The following is a 23,169-nucleotide window of genomic DNA, read 5'->3' on the forward strand; positions in this document are numbered from 1 at the left end:
TCTCGGCTGCTTGCTGGATGTGCCGCAGCACGCGACGCTGCCGCAGCTCTTTTCTTAATTTGTGCTTTCAGATAGCAGATACCGATGGTGACATCATGCTTTGTAGGATGATTAATCGAAAGTTCGAAACCAATCTTTTCAAGTTATTTGACTCATATCCAGAGCGCTGACGGAAGACATCCTCTTTCCTTCGTAAAATTTAATTATTTAACTGCAGCGATACAGCGATAAAACTGTTATTTACTGAACTGCAGCTTTGAATTGCTTTTTTGAAATTACTAATGTAAACTTAACAAATAGCGCAGTTGAGATATATTGTCGAAATTTCCTCTTGCTGTTCTCCACATTGGCTTACACGAAGTGCGTATTATCGTGTTATGGCCCACTATGCAAAAGCATCTGGCATCTACAGCATAATGCCTAATGGTATTCATTCGTACTCCTTCTCGATCACTATTAAAGACGATTCGTAAAATGTTAGTTACTTACTGTATTTTAAACCGAAGTGTAACACTTCATCTTTCGTAATGATTAAAATGAATGGATCCAGAGCCATGTACGTCGGACGAACCATGGGGTGCTTATTTTTTAATAAAGTTTCTGGCACAGATATACATGTTCATTATGCTTTTACACTTAAACACTTCAGCAGGAAATTTTCATGCTGCAATAATTAACGTCAACGTTCGTAATTTCATGCAGCACGTTCTGGGATTTCTTTCGAATTTCATCTTTGGTGTGTCATCTGTGCGTGACGTAACAATCTGACATAGGTTTCGTGCGTATACGAACTGATTTTTTTAGACCAAGACGAGAGCTCTGGCCCGTTCTCGAAGTATTGGAAATTCGTTCCCGAAGGATTGCAGATCAGCGAAATCTACTACTGTAGCCGCTACAGCCGTCAGTGTCACTACAACCGCTACGTCTGTAGACTCTATAACCAGATGCAGTTCGGTGAAGGTTATGCTACAAGCGTTAACAATGTAGCGTAACCTTCGCGGAGATGCAGCCGGTTTTGGCGTCGATACCTCCAACGTATTCGTCCATTTGCATCTCCGCCTAGGTCGGAGGAAACGTTAATCTACCGTGGAAGTTAATTTCGCGATTTCCCAGTTGAACTCTTCTTTCAGCGGAACAAATAAATCAAACTGTTCCGTTAAAAGACGAATTTACCCGGAACTCCGCGGAGTCCATGAGGGAATAATTCTCTCCCTTCTGTTTTGCAAAAGACATTCCGAATCGGTAGTGATGCCTTCCGCCTATTAAAGGAGCTCTTCGACATGCGGAGAGCTGTACGGTAGGTGCGTCACTGCGTGCTGTACTGTACAATATCTATACTATACATATCTATAAGAGTAAGAGTATGTTTTCCGGTCTGTAGCTGTTATCCGTAACCCGTTTATTAGACGTATCCGCGTAAAACACCAGCGTAAGTACAAAACGTGAGCGAAGTACTTAACATCACGAGCTAATTCGGTCGGGGAAAATGTTATGAACAAAATAAGTAATAAAGATCACGGGTTTCCGTAAGTATGTAGATAGTAAAGTATAGCTGCAGTAAAAGCTTGACACCGTAGTGACCGCACACGTATAAATTGTGTGAAACAGCACTGCGATTCGCTCCGAATGCATTTCAATTTTCGGATCGGATTGGACGGATTCTCGTTTAGGATGCGCAGTGCGCGTTGCGCACCATGTATCTGTAGTACAGCACATTCTTCGTACTTTTAGGCATTTGATTTTATTCATCTCGCTTTCCTATTGTGCCAGGTGCATCAATGCAGTATCACTAACTAAATTACTACTGAATTTCGATGGTGATCTCGAGTTCGTGGTTAATAAACAAGCAAGGTACAGTATTCTGTACGCTCGCAAATGGACGAGTTCAGTACGAATACTGGGTAAGTACTCCAATCACAAACGGGGTTAGCGCTGAAATAATGGTGTCTTGTCTGAAAGCAAAATTTCCGGTACTATATGATCGCAGTTTATGGGTGAGATGCGATCAGATGTGGGCAGGATCGGACGGAATTCTGTGACCTTTACCGCTCAGATGGGCCCGTACCAAGTTTGTGCGGCCTATCCTTACTTTCCGCTCTCACCTGTTAAAAGTCTTAGCAATACCTTCGTCAAAATGTTAAGTACTTAACTGGAGCCGATTGGTTGTTAATACTTTTCAGAGCACAGTTGTATTCGGTACGCCCAAGTGCATAGAGAGGGTCATTTGAGCACTGTCTGCCATAACTGCACAATGCACAGTTAAAGTTAGCAAGCGACCGTTGCAAACGTATGCTATGCTCCTATATAAGGAACTTGCAAGGCTATGGTTTAAATATGTACTTATATTTATGAGGAAACAAACCCTCCTGTTTATGTTTGCAAGCGTATAAATACTAGAGTAGTACATCTCGCAGATAACAAGCCATTTTTTTCTTTAAGTAAAGGTTTTCATCAGTCGCTACCACCATTTGCCATCTGGTGATGGAAAACGTAAAGACCTCGTGTTTTTACCAGCTGGTGATAGCGTGATACCATTACGCTTCCCGATATCGTATCGCCAGATGGCGAGGTGGTTGATGCCACACAGCTTTCCCTCATAATTACTTGTAACGGTGTAGTTTTCGAAATTACAAGACCAGATTTCTTCAGAAAATGAAATTATTGAGAAAGAAGGCGTGAGAGTAATCTGCGTCGTAGGATTGTCATGGTTATTAATGGCCAGATTTATTATACGGTCTCTGCGTAGATTTTCATGGAAAGTGGCTACGAAGCAACATCCAAGCAGACTCGGACATTGCCATGCTACGAGCCGGAGTGTGTTAAATTTCGGTAAGATTTACGGTGAACCGAGATCACTAATTACAAATCGTTCCAGTTGCACATAGCTGGAGATTAAAATCCAGTGCAAAACTATCAACAGTAAAAAATCTTACCAGAACGAATATAAAGCGCTTGGAGAACGGTAACCAGAATTAGGTAAATAAACTGAAAAACACGTCGACGCACACGATTTAGCTTTTCTCACTAAAGACCATTATTCGTGGTTGGCCTCAAAATGACGACCAACTCAGCTGAGTTCAAATACGACAAACACAATAATGTAACACAGTATAGTAACACAATAATGTAATAATGGTAATGTAATACAGTAATAATAGTGTAATACAGTAATGTAGTACGACAGAAACTTCACCGTCACCCGCGCGACCTTTTAGCACGAGTACGTCTACGCACAAAAGCAGGCAAGTCAAAAACTGGGGAATTGCTGGATACTGGAACTGGAGAAACATGTGGCCCAATTGCATGTAAACCGTTTTCGATGAAGTAATACCGTAGTAATCTTTATTCCGGGGAAAGTCTCGTCGTATGAGCCAAGCCAGTTGGGCACCATATTCAGTTTAATTTCAGTGTCAATCGCGGCACTGCGAAATATACTGGCAGCCGGCAGGTATATATACTGCTGATTGTTGAAAAAAGAAGCTGTACTTTATTAGCAGCTAGTTTAAATTTGGCCATGGTCCTGTTAAATTGTTAATTATGCATGCATAGTACTGCGTAGTAATGTGCTGCTGCGTATTTGTTCCAGTACAAAAAGAGGCGTGGACCGGAAATCCCGTCTGCTCGTACTGGACGCAAGTGCGTGATGGACACCAACTAAAAACTGTTCACCTTGCATGTGCAGACCATTACTGCTCATATACTCGAGAACACAATCACTCTCTAAAACAATTCAAACTTCTGTAGAAGATGCAGTTTTTATTTTCATATGAGATGACCTTTATTTAGTTGATAGTGTTACGTTCAATGAAACTCCAGATTTTCCGATAACATTGCCGATAACATTGCCGGGTGCCGGTAAACAACCAACAAAATCTTATAATATTATCATTTATACGATATGTATTGTATATATAAGTATTATGGGAGCAACAGATGGAATCCTCATCGACAGCTATTTATCTTGATCGATCGATGCTTGATTCAGGGCAGTGCTATAGTACGTAATATCAGAAAGAATGTACATTGTCCATTTATTCTGATATCTATATTCCTGGAGCACATACGGCAATACGGATCTTCCGAACTGGCTACGGCCGGTGTCTATGCCGAGTAGTAATCCCACTACGCGAGTTTAGAAAGTAGTTAAAAAATCGAAACAAAACTGCGAAATTATTCATATAATTAAGGTGTGCAATAATGCATTACTCATCGCATTTTTGATTTAATGCTGACAAATATCTGCACACTATTTCATTACGGGCCCAATCTGCCTGCCGCTCGCTGATCACGAAAGAAATGCACATACTCACCAGATCTAGACGTACTGAGCGCTTTATAAAATAATGTTGTTCAGTGCAGCCTTGCGTTGCATAACATGACGGCTCTTATCGCCCAGACATTTATAGTTATTACGTCGGCGATGGTTATTCGAAACTTGACAGACATTTTTATCTTCATGAGCATGCGAGCCGAACGAGTATATTCCCGGCATGTTCCGCGATCGCTGGGTGCCGAGCGCGCGCGCGCGCGTACCGAAAATAGCCACGGCGAGTCTTGAGAAAAAAACATTCTGCAATGTGAGCAGTTTTTTGCTCTGAGACAGCATGCTACCGTGACGTACGTGGGAGCCAGCTCTCTCGTTGGATAGTTGATCGCCCCAAGTGCCTGCAGCCAGCAGACGGGAGAACATGGAAGAATGCGAAGCGTATTGGATAACGCTGGGTCGTACTGCGAATGCCCAGGCACGTACTCACCATGTGTCAAACGAAGAGCGCTGTTTTTTGCCTGTGGTTTAGGTTTCCGGCAGACCTAGAGCCGTACTTGACGTACCTTACATTATGCGGTGCAACGTCGCTGTCACGCACCGTAGTAATGTTAGTCTTGCAAATGTTTGCCCTTTAGTTTCCCGTTTCTCGTGATCGCGGCACCGTGGGCGCGTGGCATCCCCGCATGCAGACAGCGAATTTGCCAGCCTGTTTTAGCGGATTTTAAACAAAACCAGTCAATTCAAAAATGCACAAGCTGATGTTGCATAAGAGCGTAAGACTGCAGGGATCAGGTGCATGACCTTTCGCATATACTAATATAGCTCACTGCGCGGGCACGATACAATCATGCAAGTGTAAGGGCTATGAATGTCTTCGCTCGGAAAGTTACGACCGTAAAAGTATTATAAAGTTTTCCGGAAGACCTTTACCAGAGACAAACAAAGCGGCTCGAATCAGTAGTAGTTGCGATGGAACACGAAGTGACAGGAATACTGAAAGCCGAACCATTGACAGTACTTGTACCAATGTATATACCTGGAGAAAACTTAGTTTTCGTATTTGGGAGCGATCAACGATTACTATACGACCGACTGGGCCATGCCGGTCGCAGTATATTTCTTTTAAAAAAACTTTCTTAGAGTTTTTTTTATTTGCTTGCACAAAATTCATGAACGAAATTACAAAAATGCTTTTTACATTAATTAAAATGCGCAACAGGAGCCGAGCAACTATTAAAGTGAAGAAGCTAAAATTTAAAACAACAAAAAATAATTACGTTACGTACTCTTGTCACACCGCTAGCGTGTTCACGGTAGATTTTTATTATGGTATAGAATAAAATACTTAATCAATATAAATCGCACTAAAGACGAAATTCCCACAATTAGGAACGTACAAAGTAGTTGCAGTTTTGCACTGAGTCATTAACGCAGCCGAAGATCTGGAAAACAAAGAAAAAACGCTTTCGGTAGGTATGACGTGGCACTTCTTACGCCAGCCAATACAAATTCGCCACGTCAGCGACACGGCTTCCTGGAACCGGACCGACGGCGTGAATTAGATCGGCTATTTGTAGGCATCAAACGCCAGCCTGCCGCAAGCCAAGCCAACAGCCTGAGCCAGCCTATTGCACAGTCACCGCGTAGTGCACAACAGCTTTCATGTGGACGATTATGTGATTCCTGCTATTTCCATCTTATACATCCTTCACCAGCTCGGATGTGTTTTTTGCTGTACTCCTTCAACATCGGGGATCGGACTATCATTTAGACAGCTGATTTTTCTATCATCCCACTGGGATTGAGATTTATATTCATCTCATAAAAGGGGTGAGTGCCATTAAACAGCAGTCCCAGACGGGAACTGCATACAGGTAGTGTGAATGCCCGTCTCCAAAATTCCCTGTTCCTTTCGTATGGCTTGCAGCCGTAAACTACAAGGAAACCCATCCATTGCACCCTTTTGATACTTCTTAATGGCTTGTTAATGCTGTGTGTCTTCTGGCAAATGAGAAGGTTCTCGCGTTCTACCGCGTATCAGAAAAGTAGTTTGTGTCCCGAAGGCAAATTTATTTAGAAGTAGTTTTTGTAATCATCTACATTGGCTGAAGCTGCGGAACAGGTCTGAGGAAAAGTAGCGGCGTCTGACTACGGACTTGCTGCACCAGTTCCGATTTTTTTCAGAAATTTCTCTGACGTGGGGCTTCGCTGTCACAATGCGTTTTCTCGGGGCCTTATCGAAATTAACTGTGGTTAAGGTTCATACTTAATCAGAGATAAATTAATTATGAAATAGTCCAACCTGAAGAATTCTTACTTGCGCAGTTAGCGAGAGTTGTAACGATTAAATTATTGTGGTGACGCATCCACGACAGCGATACAGGGAACGTGCATGCGAGAATTAACTTACGATTTTTCAATTTTTTTTGTGGAATTCACCCAACGATGATTTACGTAGAATCTCTTTAACCCGGAAATCGACCATCGTGGGATTATTGTGGACTGGCGTCCACGCAGTGTGTCATTGATCACCGGCAGCAGCAGTCTCCGTTGATTCCCGGGGAGTACACAGACCGTGGAGCAATAACCCCTCCATCGATCCGCAGGAGGAGCGGCGCGGCGTGTGTGTCCTCTATTTAATCTTTTTTATCCTTATCTCTCCTTCCCCCCTCTCGCGTTACGATGGAGAACGCCCATGCGAAATCACCCGAGGAGGTGATCAGGTATTTTGGTGTGGATCCCGAAAATGGTCTTTCCGATAATCAAGTCAGAGACAACCAGCAGAAATATGGCCTTAATGGTGAGGAAAATTCCGCAAATTTATCTTTTGGGTGTGTATAATTTTTATCTAATTTTTTGTGCATTTTTGCAGAACTCCCCGCTGAAGAATGTAAGTATTGTTGTCAATCGGTAACGTTGCATAACTCACGTAGTAGATCGTTATTATATAACTGCGCTGTCGTTTTAATTTGTAGGCACGATACATTAATAAAAAGCACAGCGTAATATTGTCGTAATGAGAGAAAGTTTCACGAGATTGCGGCGTTTTTATCGCTCAGCTGTATAAATGCGCAGATTAGTCATTATTCGCGGATACCGCACGTTTGTTTGACGTGTAGAAAAATATTCTGATTTTATTAATCGTTTTATTGTACGTTTTCGAATTTCCACGGTTTCGACGGCTTTCGGGTTTGTTTAAACAGTACATCATAAGCGTGTTTATGGTTTATTTTTATTTGCAGCTAAACCCTTATGGGCCCTTATTTTGGAACAATTCGACGATTTATTAGTCAAGATTCTCTTGCTCGCGGCTATCATTTCCTTTGTAAGTGCCCTAATTAGTATTGCTATTTAAATTTGATTAAATTGTTCTAGCTGTTTCATCTGCAACCGATTCCGATATTAATACAGCGAGAGATTTTTCGTTGAGTTTTTTATTTGATTAATGACGGTTGATTCAGTCGGTTTCCGCATGGCAGGTGGTGATACATGATTAATACATGCGGCCATTTAATGTATTTCATTTGATTTCCGCTATTGTGAGTTTTTATATAATTTTCAATAGAATTGTTGCTTTGGAATCGTAATAAAATTACATGATTCCTATTTGTACAGGTTCTCGCCCTTTTTGAAGAACATGATGATCAAGTAACGGCATTTGTGGAGCCCTTCGTGATTTTGCTTATTCTTATTGCTAATGCAGTCGTCGGAGTGTGGCAGGTAAGAAAATCACCGTATTTTCGTTGTGAAAATTCTGTTAATTTTATTCTCTGTCGTAAGCTTAATAAACATTAATTTGGCGATAACGTTTTGTTTATTTTACGGGTTTTCGGTATTGTGAGATTAATGAGTTTGTCTCATTGATAAATTGGCGGTGCTGCATCCGAAAATGAGAACATTCCAGGCCGATTTTCAATCGTCGCCTTGAACCTTGATTTTTCATCCACGGTAGCCAAAGTTGCGCGCATCAGCACGATATGGGGTGTTGTTCCGATTTAGAACGCGGGATCAGAGGAAGAATGCGCGAGTCTGAGAATGTTTAATGAGAAAGAAGAAAACGCTATTAATAAATTCAGGAATGATAAGTAATGGAATGTCAGAATGTGTGTGTACAGAGTTCTGGAGTATATAGCTTGTATGGTGTGTGCTGCACTGCTGCTGCTGGTGTGTGTTTTGGAGAGCCAAAATGTCATGAGCGGCTCTTTTCCTCTTGAGTGGCGAGCGCTTTGCCGGAGACGAGAGCGCTGCAGAAATTCTTCGTATCCCGCCAATGCCGATGAAGAGTTGCGTTACTAGCGCCCGATGCTGAAGGGCCAGAGCGCGAGCTCAGATTAGCAGCTGCCATATTGGGAGTAAGCCTTGAAAAGTGCTGCTGTCAGGTCTCCGGATGACGTTAATGTACAGTCAGGGCGGGACTTCCGGATTGGGAGGGTCTGTGTCTGTGCCAGTTTCCGGAGTTTCTCCAATTATAAAATAGGATATTTGTGTGAAATTTAGATTGAACAGATGCTAGAATTTAATTTTTTGTTCGCTTGATTTTCTTTTCTAAAATTTTTTGAAATTTAAATTTCCAGACAGGAAATTTAAGGATTGGTTTTTCGGGAAAATTGTTCAGTATTGTCATGAAATGTAGGTTTGATTGAAATTAATGTCTTTAATCTGCTTAACTGATTAAGACTTTTTCAAGCGTTTTTTGGGCGATTGATTTGCTTGGATTGGTTGCGTTTGATAAAGAAAAACCGTGCATATTCGTCGGCGGCTGATGTGTGCGTGGTTCCTGGTTATTTTTAGCATGACATTTTTCCGCTTCGGGAGTGATGTAACGTCTTGTCTAAACAAGTAGTGAGCCGCGAAATGCACCAGAGAGTCGGTGCTCAGCTGGGAGCTGTGAGAACTTGCATGGAAGAATGCAGCGAGGGGTTCGTTACGGCGCTGTGCCGGTAGAGAAAGGCATGATTATGCGGTGGTCGCTCAAGAGTGGTGAAAATATGCAGTTAGGAATAAAGGTGTTAGTTAGCAACGTAACATCCGTATATATTGGGTTAGGTATTTCTTTTTCGACGAAGACTGGAGGAGAACGAGAAACTTCTTAATAAATTCTTTAATGTTTATGGAAATTAAATTTTTTTAACCGGTGAATAAAGTTGTGTGTACGTGAAGGCGTTTTCAAGGTGGAACAATGTGGCTGATTGAGGACGTTGAATTTCTCGTTCGCTGCGTTGGAAGAGCCCGCGGTTACATTGTTTGCGTTCAAAGGATAAACTGGTTTTTTTATGGCTCTGAGAAATAAAATGCTCGGAATCGAAATTCTGCAAATCTTGAATGCCGGCTTGTGTGAAAGAATTCTTTTTTATTTTGTATTTTTCTACTGAAATACATACTTGTATGCACCGCCCACAGGTACTTGCTGTATGTCGCCCTTTTGTTGATGTTTTACTTTTGTAGCTTAATAAATTTGGCGGGGAATTTTTAATTGGGTGAGAAAGTAGCTGGCACGAAAAAACAGCTGAAGTGAATAATGGTCTTAATGTGATCCGAACAAGTAGCTACAGCAGCTGTCTGTTAATTGAGCACGATTAACGTGCGGGTATTTTTAGATGTTAATATAAATAGTTGTGCGATAACGCATTAGTTTGTGCTGATCGCGAAATGCCTTGATGCTTTTCGTCGGTTGTACATGGGCTGACATTTGACAAGGCGCGCGCTACGAGCCGAGATCATGTGCAGCTGCGATGTTATGCAACAATGTTTGCTTGTGGGAACGTTTAGAAGCTCATGATTGACATTTGGAAGGCGGTTTTGTGGTAGCAAATAGGGTAAATTTCAGTTCGAAACCACCTGATACAGTTGTTGCACAAATGTTTTTAACATTTACAGTAGCGTAAAGAGCGGTATTTCGAAAATCTCTGTGTGATTATTGTAGGAAAGGAACGCCGAAAGCGCCATTGAAGCGCTGAAGGAGTATGAGCCAGAAATTGCCAAAGTCATTCGATCGGATAAGCACGGTATCCAAAGAATACGAGCCAACCAAATTGTACCGGGTGATTTGGTTGAAGTCAGTGGTAAGTATGGCGATTTTGGTAAATTTGAATTAAATGCTGATTTAATTTGGCTGTATTTTCAACAGTTGGTGACAAGATTCCCGCAGACATTCGTCTCACGAAAATTTTTTCCACTACTCTCCGTATTGATCAGTCAATCCTGACCGGAGAGTCGGTGTCGGTTATTAAATTCTGTGATACTGTGCCGGATGAGCGGGCGGTCAACCAGGATAAGAAGAACGTTTTGTTCTCGGTACGTACCGGTTTTTTATGGCACAGATAATCGTTTTTTAAAATATGTATAATTAATGATGATATTTTAAAATACCAGTATTTACTGGTATTAAAAACATTCAATTTTAAAACGAGAAAAAATGGTGCGATGGTTATTTCGTTAATATTATCGTCATAAATTCGGCGGCGCGGTGTACAGCAAATTAGTAATTAATCTAGTTAACTTAATGCACTTAACAAAATTTTTTTAAATCATTTATAATACTTTTTTATGATAATTCATGGCACTTTGCAGGGTACCAATGTGGCGTCGGGTAAGGCTCGTGGTATTGTCATCGGCACCGGTCTCAACACGGAAATCGGTAAAATCCGCACGGAGATGGTCCAGACGGAGACGGAAGCCACCCCGCTGCAGCAGAAGCTGGATGAGTTCGGTGAACAGCTGTCGAAAGTCATCACCATCATCTGTATCGCCGTGTGGGCCATCAACATCGGCCATTTCAACGATCCCATCCACGGCGGTTCGTGGCTGAAGGGCGCCATCTACTACTTCAAGATCGCCGTCGCGCTGGCTGTGGCCGCCATCCCCGAAGGTCTGCCCGCCGTCATCACCACCTGTCTGGCGCTGGGCACCCGCCGCATGGCCAAGAAGAACGCCATTGTCCGCTCGCTGCCGTCCGTGGAGACACTGGGCTGCACGTCCGTCATCTGCTCGGATAAGACCGGCACCCTGACCACCAACCAGATGTCCGTCAGCCGGATGTTCTTCATTGAACAGCGCGAGGGCGGTGGAATCGGCCTGCATGAGTTTGAGATCTCGGGATCGACGTACGAGCCTGTCGGAGAGATTAAGGACAGCAGTGGACGCCGCGTGAAGGGAACGGAGTATGAGAATCTGGTGGAAATGGCCACCATCTGCGCCATGTGCAATGACTCCAGTGTGGATTACAACGAGGTGCGAATAATGATTTTTTTACAAACGAAAAATACTATAATTGATAACAATAATTCTGAGAAATTGTCGTAAAATTATTCAGTATTTTGTGAAAATAATAATACGGGAAATTGTAGACCAAGCACATCTACGAAAAAGTTGGTGAAGCCACTGAGACGGCACTGATCGTCTTGGCGGAGAAGATCAACCCCTTCAACACCGAGAAGAACGGCCTGAGCAAGCGCGATCTGGGTATTGCAGCCAACCGTAGCATTCAGGGCATGTGGAAGAAGGATTATACGCTGGAGTTTTCTCGCGACCGCAAGTCCATGAGCTCGTACTGCTCGCCCACCAAGGGAAGCAAATTCCCCGGTGGAGGTGGCGCCAAGATGTTCTGCAAGGTAGAAACGGCTTTCTGATTTAATTTTACTAATTACCCTATTTAATTTTAATATTTTATCTCATTAATTTGCTATTTTATTCCGTTTACAGGGTGCTCCGGAAGGTGTCCTGGATCGGTGCACACACGTCCGTGTCGGCAACACCAAGATCCCCCTGACTCCGCAGCTGAAGGCCAAGATCTTCGAGAAGACCCGCGAATATGGTACCGGACGCGATACCCTGCGTTGTCTGGCCCTGGCCACCGTCGATGAGCCGATGAATCCCAGCCAAATGAACCTGGAAGACTCCACCCTCTTCTACAAATACGAGACCAACATGACGCTGGTGGGTGTCGTGGGCATGTTGGATCCGCCCCGCAAGGAAGTCTTCGATGCCATCCAGAAGTGCCGCGGTGCCGGTATCCGTGTGATTGTCATTACGGGTGATAACAAGGGAACGGCTGAGGCTATCTGCCGACGCATCGGTGTCTTCGGCGAGAACGAATCCACAGAAGGTAATAACTTAGCAATTTCGTAAAAGAATTTGTATGGTAAAATTCGAATAAAATTAGAAACTAACAGAAATGAAGTGGTTGAATATAAAGGCGTTGAATCTGGGACAAACCGAATGGTGAAAGTGTATAGCTTTTTTTAAGTTGTTGCATAATGTGTGCTTCTGTAGGAATGTCCTACACCGGTCGTGAATTCGATGATTTGAGCGTCCACGAACAGCAGAATGCCGTCCTGCGTGCCCGATTGTTCTCCCGCGTGGAACCGGCCCATAAGAGTAAGATCGTGGAATTTCTGCAGGCGGCTGGTGAAATCACGGCTATGGTATGTTTACTGACTTCGTTGCTGTCGTTTAATGACGATCACTTTTTAATGACATTGATTACGCAGACGGGTGATGGTGTAAACGATGCGCCCGCGTTGAAGAAGGCCGAAATTGGTATTGCCATGGGTTCGGGAACGGCGGTGGCCAAGAGCGCTTCAGAGATGGTGTTGGCCGACGACAACTTCTCGTCCATTGTATCCGCTGTGGAAGAGGGCCGTGCTATCTATAACAACATGAAGCAGTTCATTCGATATCTGATCTCTTCCAACATCGGTGAAGTCGTCAGGTAAATTTGCATTTTGTCTATTTTTTTGCGGAATAAAATGTTGTTTTTAGCGGTTTACCACAGTAGATGCGTAATAATTGTATTAATTTATGGCATATTAATTTTTGTTATTGATTATTCTTATTAATTTCTGCAAATGTTTTTGTGACAGTATCGTCCCAGAATTTTTAAAATAATTTTTTCGGGTTTGGAAATTTTTATTCGTATTTGTAGTATTTTCTTGACGGCCGCTTTGGGTATGCCGGAAGCCTTGATTCCCGTGCAGCTTCTGTGGGTCAACCTGGTGACTGACGGTCTCCCTGCCACCGCCCTGGGCTTCAACGCACCCGATCTGGACATCATGGACAAGCCGCCGCGCAGCTCCAAGGAAAGCCTGATTTCCGGCTGGTTGTTCTTCCGCTACATGGCCATCGGTGGATATGTCGGCGCGGGAACAGTGGGAGCGGCTGCCTGGTGGTTCATGATTTCGCCCACCGGACCGCAAATGTCTTATTATCAGTTGGTACGTTATTATTTGAATATTTTTCTTACTATCAGTTGGTACGTCATTAGTATTTGGACAGTTTTCTTATTTTCTCTGACGATTTACCGGAATTATTTCCACTTCTTCGCGCCGTATTGAGTATAAAATGCATATGATAAAATGCATATGACGTTTGATAAAATTTAATAATATCGGAATTAATGTGTGAACAGACGCATCATTTGGCCTGTGCCAACGAACCCGAGAACTTCCGTGGAATGGACTGCGATGTGTTTGAGGATCCCCATCCGATGACGATGGCTTTGTCCGTGCTGGTCAGCATTGAAATGTTGAACGCCATGAACAGGTCAGTGCGGTTGTGACTTGTGGTGTTAATATTACCGGAAATGGGAATTTTAAATTAATCTGGGTTGTATAATCTCTAGTCTGTCGGAAAATCAGTCTTTGATACAAATGCCACCGTGGACCAATCCGTGGTTGATCGGTGCAATGGGATTATCCATGACTCTGCATTTCGTTATTCTCTACATCGACGTCTTGGCGGTAAGAAGACTCACGAAATTTTGACTGAAATCTACAATGTGAATAAAATTTTTAATATGCCATAAATTACTCACAAAGGGACTAATGAGATCGCATAAAAAATTACAGAAATATTCCGTAAAGATTTAAAATAAGAGAATGGGTTGATGGTAAACGCAGCAAGTTGTGATTATGATTTGATGCAGTTTGACCGAATAATAAAATGATTATACCGTACCGTATAATTATTTGTCTTATGTATTTATTTCATTATTTCACGACGTATTTCTTAATTATTTGCAGAACGTGTTCCAAGTGTGCCCACTGACCGTTACGGAATGGATAGCCGTGATAAAAATCTCCATCCCGGTGGTGCTGCTGGATGAGACGCTGAAGTTTGTAGCGCGGAAGATCGGCGAGGGTAAGAATCCCCTAATGGAAGCCCACTGGATACTGGCATCCTGGGCTATATATCTGGGAATAATGGCCTACTCCCCCATCTAACAACTCTCTCCCCGTCAATGACACACACCCCCCGAATTCTGTGCTTAACCAGTTCGTTACGTCCGTGCCTCACTTCCCGCTTAATCCTACCACGCTGGGCGGAAAAAACTAAAATTACGGTGTTGTTTCTTTTAATTAAAAAAAATTAAATTTTTAAAAAAATCTTAGTAATTTAGGGGGAAATTCTTTCTTCAATGCATGGTGGGGAAAGGTTGCCCGTTGATCTGGCGTTTCAGTGCGCGTAAAACAATAGTCGATGGGACGGTGATCGTCGTCGTCGTCTCGGGTTTGTGTGTAAATATTCGGGCGGAGTGAAGGGGAAATGACGATTGAGAATTTTGTTTCGATTTGCGTGATAGAGAATTTTCGTCGTTAATTTTTCTTTCTCTCTGGTTGGCATACATTATATGTAAGTGGTGGTTATTTATGATCGTAACTGTTGCGCTCCCCTGTTGTTTTGTTGTTTTTTAAGAAAAATTTGATTTAAACTAACACTGCGGTTTTACACGGTATGATGAATAACGGAAGAGTACTCGCAAGTCGAATCTGGATTTGATTTGCCGGGTAATTTAAATCGCTCTGGTATTTTTTTGATTGTCGATTTTATTCATACCCAACACCTTGGTTTTTGGCGCGTGCTGTGGCTTGCTGCTTCTTTTTGATTTATCCTCCGTGTGGTTATTTTGGTTGTTCACCCTTTGATTAAAAACAAGTCAAACACCGCGTTTCCTGTGTTGTTGTTGTCGTGTTCGGTTCTCTCCGCTTTAGTACAGTTACCGCGTTAAATGGTGGCGGATTTATATCTGCAAACATCAGATCCCACAGCTTGTAAAATTCATAATTTAATCGTCACTGCTTTGCTTTTATCCTTAACATTTTTCTCTTTACTTATATCTTTAAGTTTTAAATAACCAATAAAAAGTAGAAACCCGAAAGTTCTTTTTCCAGTATTAAAATACGTCTAATTTTTTTCCGGTACTAATAAAACGTTTTAAATTAGGTTAGTTACGTTTTGTATTAGTAAAAGCGTTTTAAATTAGCAGAAAATGATCTACTGAATTTCATGATTATTTGTATTCTAGTTGATCACAAAATTAATTATTTAAATTATCCAGTTAACTTAATAAAGAATATTTTTTTACTGCGCTATTTCGAAAACAATCCATACACGCATGGATTATAAGTAAAAATAGTGGTTTGTTAAATTTGCGTAATACGACTGAGTTCGAGCAAAATTCGTTAAAGCAAAAGGGTTTTTTGTGCACTTTCCGCAAAAACGCTGCACGAATAATTCCACCGGTAATCGACACTGTAGTTGTCGTTCTAACTGTGAGAGTGTCCTGCATGGTTTATTTTTGTTTGTGTGTTTCCGGTTCCCTGTGTCTTGCTCATTGCATGCCCTGTTACCCTGTGCGTTTCCTTCTAGGTCCCAAATTTAGGGAGCATCTGCATGATAAGGACAAAAACTTGTGATAAATTAAGTGTGTGTTTCTGCATGTTTAACAGTAAGTGCACGCTGTCTGTGTATATGGATGTTGGTGGTGACGGTCTGATTAACAATGTCGTGTGTGACCTTTCTTCCTTCCTTTAATTCTTCTCCTGGTTTGGGACTTTCCTATTTTTTCTGTGGGATATTTCGTTGTTTTTTATGTTGGCGTTTTCATTTGTTCCACACAGAAAACTTGACAATGGGTGGCGGCAAGAAGAAAGTCGAAGCCAAAAATCATTAAGCGCAGCGCTGTTATATTTTACACGCGATCCTGTGTCATTTTTGTTGCAAATTATTCGGCATAATCAAATCCCTCCTCGATGATGCAACCATACCCTCTTTGCAAACCTGATCTGATGTTGGAAAATTATATATGTATCGTCCATAAAAAACCACGCCAAAAAACCTGGAAAAAAATGGAGAATTTGTATCCGATGTTAAATCTCCCTTGTGCTATGTTTTCGAACTGTTGTTTCGTTATCTTCCCGGCGGCGCGCCCAAACCACGGTGGATTATCATCATGCGGAATGAGTTTTTCGTTGTGATTCTGTTTTTTTTTCTTCGGCGGAAACAGATCGTCCGAGCTGTTGTCCGCGGTAGCGTTGCGTTTTTCCACTGTGTGCCTCGGCTGTTTTATTTAAATAATGTTAATATTATTATTATTAGTGTTAGATACTGTACCGGCTCTGTTGAATGATAACCACCGGAAGTGCTTCCATTTGGTGCCTTAGTTAATACTGCAGTAGCGTGGTGAAATGTATAGTGCTGCTCTTATATGCTCCCGGTTTGTTCTTTAGTTTTGTTGGGTTTAAATGGGTTCTACAAAAATATATACGTGCCTTTATTACGTGCTGTTGTAACATGACCAGCCTGTTAATTTATACTGTGAGTCGGCTAGTCAGTAGTTTATCTGACGGTTAGGTTTAGTTGGCAATAAAGCTAGAAAACTGTAGAGCAGCGGCTGTGTCAATATATATTTCGCCATCTGATCGACAGCATATAGACAATTTAAAGCTGGAATCTGTTCAGTACAATTTAAAGCTGGAATCGTCCCGGCCTTTTTTTAATTCCATGAAAGTCAAAAAATGTGACCGGCAAAAAGTACGGCATACTGAACTAAAGCTATCAAAATATAATACAGTACTTCGCAGTTTCCACAGATCGAGAGCTGCGTAACCAACTCGAAAAGCGTCGGATACCGTAAATGGCTGTTTATTTTGTGTACGGGTTCGAATGCGGCCTCTCGTAAGGATCGAAGAAGATATATGTTGCAACTTACAGATCGTGAAAAAACGGCACTAGTACCGTGATTAATCTTTCCGATCAATATCGGAATTATTAAAAAAAATTTTGGAGAGATTCATGTGACTTTGGACGATTTTGTGCAGTTTCTCCAGACCATCCCGTACACCCGATACATCCACAATTTCGCATGCCAGAATGACGAACGATGCCATGTACGTTAAGGTCTACAAGCATTAGGCTGTAATTTATATCGGCGTTTCCGCTCCGCTTACGTTGCGAAGGTCGACTGCAGAAATTTTAAAACCAAACAAACTTGCTAGAAGTTTTTACCTTGGCGATGAAGTGCCCCGTTATCCGGCACACATGTCCAGCATAGAAAACCGGTACGGCTTTTTCGCTGATTTTTCCTAGTCGCTGGAAATCCTCACCGAGAGTCGGTGCTTCCTAGAGCAACAGTCGCAAATATTATATATGTACATATCGCTTTCATTGCAGTATGTGATGTAACATGACTACCTTTTTGTTTCATGGTGCAGTGCGATTTGTATGCATACGTACGTATGCGTACATGTATGACTCGTACTGGCTACATACGTTTTCAACGGCTTGGACGCTAGTTTGCAATGCAGTAGGAAAATTTGTAGTGTAATGGATGCGTATCTCATCGCTCACCGAAACTGCATATTAACTAGCAAATCGCTTCTACAAAGTACTGACAAAGCATAAATTGGCATTTAAAAAGTACTTCGTTTTTTTAATTCGTGAAAAGCAATAACGCTCTGCAAAAATATTCCGTATCGTAACTCAAAAATAAAAATAATTGTCGCTTATCTACTGTATATAGGGGGCAAAAGTAAACGTGTTCCACCGTTCCCCTGTACTGCTGCCGTCACCCGACTGGAGTTTGACGTTGTGGCTGAACATGGCGCTTATGTACCGCGCCAGATTTAACCACATGTATTGCCGTAACGTCACACTCCAGGCGGGTGACGGCAGCAGTACAGGGGAACGGTGGAACGCGTTTACTTTCGCCCCTTATATAATCGCGTAAAGTGAGTATTTTGTGACTAGATTTGTTCGATTTAACGTGCGAACTGCTTTTCGCTTTCTATTCAGATGAAACAATTTTTAATGCCTTACTGCGGCTGATGGCCTCTCCACATCTCCCAAGCGATTCAATTGAACGACACCCCACAGTCGATAATAACCATCGGCAATCTGCTGACCCTGCAGTGTATGAAAATTACGAGTATACAGCATGTACAGTACAAATACAACCTGTTGTAATGCGTACGGTTATACCCGCAGCGCCCATCGTGTCACGAGAAATATTTACATAATCGGTGTGCAATCGAAATACATACACAAGGATTTACCGTCTGTTCAACTTGTGCCATGGGGATCAAACACACCGTGGCGTGCGACAGGAACACCATAACAGCATAAACAACCGGGATCCGTACATACAGCGGCGACAATTTCTGCCCTTCATAGGCAAAGCCCGCCACGAGCGTGGCCACGTTGCCGAACGCGGTCAGACAGTCCAGTCCGTAAATAAAAAACAACGCCCGACTGAAGGTCGCATTCAGCCGCTCACACAGCGCCACTGTCTCGTAGTGCACATTCCCCATTTGCGATACATCCACACTCAACAAGACGCTGTTCCCCGGGGAAATACTGCGCAGTTTACTCCGCAGTTGATTCTGCCAAGTCAGAATGCGCTGCAGCGTCTGCCGTCTGGTTTTGGAAGTGCGCAAAGGTTATCAGAGTGCCTAACAGCAGCTGCGTCAATAACAGCGGACCGGTATTAAAAATCCACCAGAATATGACAAACTGGTACACGATGAACACAATCGGCACAGGTTCAAAGGAATCTGAAGCGTAAAACGAATTCTGTCGGCCGATGAGAATGGATATCTGCGTATACGACCACACGTTTGCAGTCGAAATTAGCGGTAAACACGTCACGGCTCCGAAGATCCTGATGGACTACGGGTTGGGTGGTTAATCGAGTGAGGCGATCCAACGGCCGCTTGGATGATCAGATTGTTTGTGGGAAAGTACAGCCGGTGCGGCCCTATTGGGTGATTATCAAGAGCACACGGCGGAGCAGCAAATCCATGAACCCGTTAACAGAAGGATACCGATAACGCGTAAAAGTATGTCGAAATTTTTTTCAGTTTTGGCAGCGAATGCTCAGGGATAAAGGCGCAGCTAACCAGGTAAGGACTGCGAAGCCGGTTATACCGTTATGCTGTATATGAGAATGCATGTTATACTCGCACTAGTAATTTCCAGCGATTTGCTCGCGAATGGAAATACGCTTTACCGCATATTCCCGACTTATGGGAAATGGCCCGGTACATAGCGTCCAAAATGGTATACATACACTAAAACTTTCGCTTGCGCGCACTCCGAATCACTTTTTTGTAATACTTTATGTCATTCTAAAGCTGAGTGATTTGTTTACATTGTTCTGAACACCGTGTGCGCGCGCAACATCCGGTTGCCGAGTTATAGTGCAACAAAATGGGCGAAATGTAAAATGCATTGTCGCGCACCAAAAGTCTGGTTATTACTCGATCTTTTTGAAACTTTGCTGTAAAAGACACATCGCCATAAGGTCGAAAGTGAACCAATTTCAGATTCACAGCATTTTTTCCGATTTTAAAATGAATTTCAAAAATTTTAGAATTCATTTTAAAATTATGGGAAAATGGTATGAACCTGAAATTGGTTCACTTTCGACCTTATGGCCATGTATTTTTTACAGCAAAGTTTCAAGAAAATCGGGTAATAACCAGACTTTTGGTGCACGACAATGCATTTAACCTTTTCGCCCATTTTGTTGCACCATATCTCGGCAACCGGATGTTGCGCGCGCAAGCGGTTTTCAGGACAATGTAAACAAATCATTTAGCTTTAGAATGACATGAAGTATTACAAAAAAGTGATTCGGAGTGCGCACAAGCGAAAGTTTTAGTATATGTAATATGTATACCATTTGGACGCTATGTACCGGGCCATTTTCCTTAAGCAGAAAATTTTTTTAGCAGTCTGCAACAACTTACAACTTTCAAAGGCTACTTACTTAATCCCAATCATCTTCGTACCCAAACATCCCCCAACCCAACCAATAACAGCGACCGGGACACCGGAACTGCATTAACGGCTGGGTGTAGCTGCAGCAATTGGCCGGTGGCGCCAAAAACGCAGCATGGCGGAATAAGATTCGCAACCTGGACAAATGTAACGTACCACCGTATATGTGTGAATTCATCCCATTTAAAGAGACTAGCGCTGAAATATGCTCTCCGTCGAGAGCTCCTCCGAGGAACGCATCTACATCGCAGCGCGAGCTCAGACTGGAAAGACGGCCCTGGCAATGAGGCGGAAATCATTGTTTGGTAAAACTACTGACTACTGAGTGTGAGAAAAATCATAGTCATGAAGTTTTTGGCTGTGGTTCCATTGGAGATTATCTGTTCACCCGTTCTTACTGAAACTAAAGGACATCCGGTAATGGTTCTAGTTTTTTGTTGTTCTATATTGCAGTGGTTCGCTTTTACTTGAACGTCCTCCTGCTGACCATGACTAGACTTTTAGTGCGTTTAGGGTTTGTTTGCTCATTGGATTAACTGCGATCTCAGACTGAACTAAACTAACTAACTATAAGTAACTAACACCTTGAAAAAGCCATTAGAACGAGTCATGCCGAAATGGTACTGCAGAATACCAGAATCCTATTTAAAATTAAAAAGCACGTAATTAATTATTACGGAGAAAATTGACCAGGCGCTTGGTCGAATAACTTCCTGGTTCAGCGAAAATTCTTTGTGCTTAAATGAACGGAAATGCAAGCTGATGTATGTCTGTTCAGAGCAGCACAGAGATAATTCTCAACCGTCAGTGAAACTTAACGATCAGACGCTGGAGGTGGAAAAGTGCGTACGCTACCTGGGAGTCGACATTGATCAGCACCTTAAATTATTATTATTATTATTATTATTATTATTACATCAGGAGCAGACAACCCGCTAAACGGGACTTCAACGTCTGGTCGGTAAAAAGCTAAACAAAAAAGCAATTGCTAAGACAGATCAACAGTTCGGAGAGCAAATTTGAAAAATCCCACACCATCAACACTGAGTATCTGCATGTTATGTTTCTGTATGCGCTCAAAAATGTTCTTTAGTCGCATAGCCAGCGTGCCTTCTCCAATTTTCGTCTTCGCACGGGCAGCAATTCTCGTCGGGTTCCGCAGGTTGTAACGCGCTCCCAAATCTGTGAAGTCGATCATTTCCACCATATACTTTGGAGGACGGTATGCTTCGTGGTTGTAGATCTTATACAACCAAACCGCTTCCGACTGCTTCCAACGGTCGTACACCGGCAGGATGCGCAGTTTCTGATACAGTTCGGGTGTAACCCGCTCCTTGTAATCAGAAATCGCCCGCAGTGCTCTCCGCTGTGCCCTGTCCAACTTGCCGCGTAAAGCCGAAGATGCCGGTGACCACGTACCTGACCCGTAGTCAAGATGTGGCTGTACACAGGCATGGTAAAGGCTCCTACGCTGAGGCAGATCCAGGCCGTCTTTCGCGCGGTTTATCATAGCGATGCCGTAGTTGACTTTCCGCAGTACGTGGTCATAATGCACTCCCCATTTCAGGTTGCGGTCAAAGTAAACTCCCAGATACTTTACCGACTGTTCTGCATCCATCTGGTGACCGTTAATCATTACAGCAGGAGAGGGCTGGCTGTTCTTTGCTTCCGAGCAGATGTACATTAACTTGCACTTCTTCTCGTTGATGCACAAGGTGTTGTCTGCAAGCCACGCAGTTACGTTGTTAACCTGCACGGTTAGCTTCGCTGCTGCTTCTGTTTTGCTGGCACCGCATCCGAACAGTACAGTGTCATCCGCAAAACATTCTGCGTCGCTTCCGTTCGTCATATCGTTTGTATAAACCGTGTACAGTACCGGCGCCATCAATGTCCCCTGTGGCACCCCCGACCGCACTGGTAGCCAGTCCGAAACACGCGCGGTCATTTTCACTCTCTGCTTACGACTGGTTAAGTATCCATGGAACCACTTCAGCACGTTACCTTCAATTCCGATCATTCTTAGTTTTTCGATAAGTTTGGCATGGGAAACAGAGTCAAACGCTTTTTTCAAGTCCAAAAGACATACAGCAGTAACTTGCCCCTTATCCATGGCTTTTCGCAATCTTTCTGAAACTTTAAGTAGCAGTGTTTCGCAGGAATGACCTTCCCTAAATCCAGACTGCTTGTCGGATAGGATGTTGTTTCTTTTCAGAGCTGCCACTAGCTGGTTCTGCACTACTTTCTCAAATACTTTGGATAGATTGCAAACAAGGGAAATAGGGCGGTAGTCATCCGGCTGTCGGGCATTGGCTTGCTTCGGTATAGCGATGCAGTAAGCACTTCCAGAGGGTCGAAAAGAACGCAAATTTTGGAATTTCAATGATTGATCGGGCAAGGGAAGGGCTAGGCCGATCTCAACTTCGGAGCCTTTATCACGCCTGCGTCCAGTCACATTTGGACTATTGTTCGACCGTGTGGTCGCCGGCGTCTGTGGCACTGAAGGAAGGGCTGGCTAGGCTACAACGCAAAGCACTACGAGCCATGAATGGATACAAAGGCCCTTTCAACCGGACCTTGTACCAGGAGTTTGGAGTCACTCCCATCCTCCATCGATGCAAGCAGAGCGAAGCAGTGTGGCTTTTCAAGATCTGGAACAAAGACAAATTTTCTCTGCCAGATTATCAGTCCCGACTTGCGAACTTCCGGGATACGAAACAGCACTATAACCTGCGGATCGGCAGCCGTGTCGATACGAAAGTGAAGAAAAAGATCGGCGAGTCCACTCCGCTTCGCGGCTAAAACAGCTGTTTGAGCATGTGCAGAAAGTTAACTTGGAAATTTTGAAC

At 43.0% G+C, this 23,169-nt stretch overlaps 1 protein-coding gene and 1 long non-coding RNA gene across 4 annotated transcripts; one reads left to right on the plus strand and one right to left on the minus strand.

Moving 5' to 3' along the window:
* The first annotated feature begins 5,877 nt into the window (after positions 1-5,877).
* Positions 5,878-16,926, plus strand: LOC129598766 (calcium-transporting ATPase sarcoplasmic/endoplasmic reticulum type-like). 3 transcript variants are annotated; one of them, XM_055496820.1, is made up of 18 exons: positions 5,878-6,097; positions 6,726-7,067; positions 7,140-7,157; positions 7,510-7,592; positions 7,883-7,987; positions 10,191-10,329; positions 10,395-10,561; positions 10,838-11,497; positions 11,614-11,877; positions 11,969-12,371; positions 12,539-12,690; positions 12,757-12,977; positions 13,191-13,479; positions 13,674-13,807; positions 13,887-14,004; positions 14,287-14,404; positions 15,914-15,992; positions 16,165-16,926. In XM_055496820.1, exons 2-17 carry the CDS (start codon positions 6,950-6,952, stop codon positions 15,958-15,960), a joined length of 3,036 nt encoding a protein of 1,011 aa, XP_055352795.1. In that variant the 5' UTR covers positions 5,878-6,097; positions 6,726-6,949; the 3' UTR covers positions 15,961-15,992; positions 16,165-16,926. The 3 variants fall into 3 exon arrangements, with proteins under 3 accessions (XP_055352795.1, XP_055352794.1, XP_055352793.1); XM_055496819.1 differs by lacking the exon at positions 15,914-15,992; XM_055496818.1 differs by lacking the exons at positions 15,914-15,992; positions 16,165-16,926 and having other exon boundaries at positions 14,287-15,210.
* A 678-nt stretch (positions 16,927-17,604) lies between these two features.
* LOC129598770 (uncharacterized) lies at positions 17,605-18,702 on the minus strand. The gene is made up of 3 exons (XR_008691800.1): positions 18,598-18,702; positions 18,362-18,448; positions 17,605-17,665 (listed from the first exon to the last, which is right to left on the minus strand). It is a non-coding gene; the product is annotated as an uncharacterized LOC129598770 (long non-coding RNA).
* Positions 18,703-23,169: the final 4,467 nt, after the last annotated feature.

The sequence above is a fragment of the Paramacrobiotus metropolitanus genome, unplaced genomic scaffold, assembly GCF_019649055.1.
Source record: "Paramacrobiotus metropolitanus isolate TYO unplaced genomic scaffold, Prichtersi_v1.0 Parri_scaffold0000128, whole genome shotgun sequence".
NCBI classification, from domain to species: Eukaryota; Metazoa; Tardigrada; class Eutardigrada; order Parachela; family Macrobiotidae; genus Paramacrobiotus; species Paramacrobiotus metropolitanus.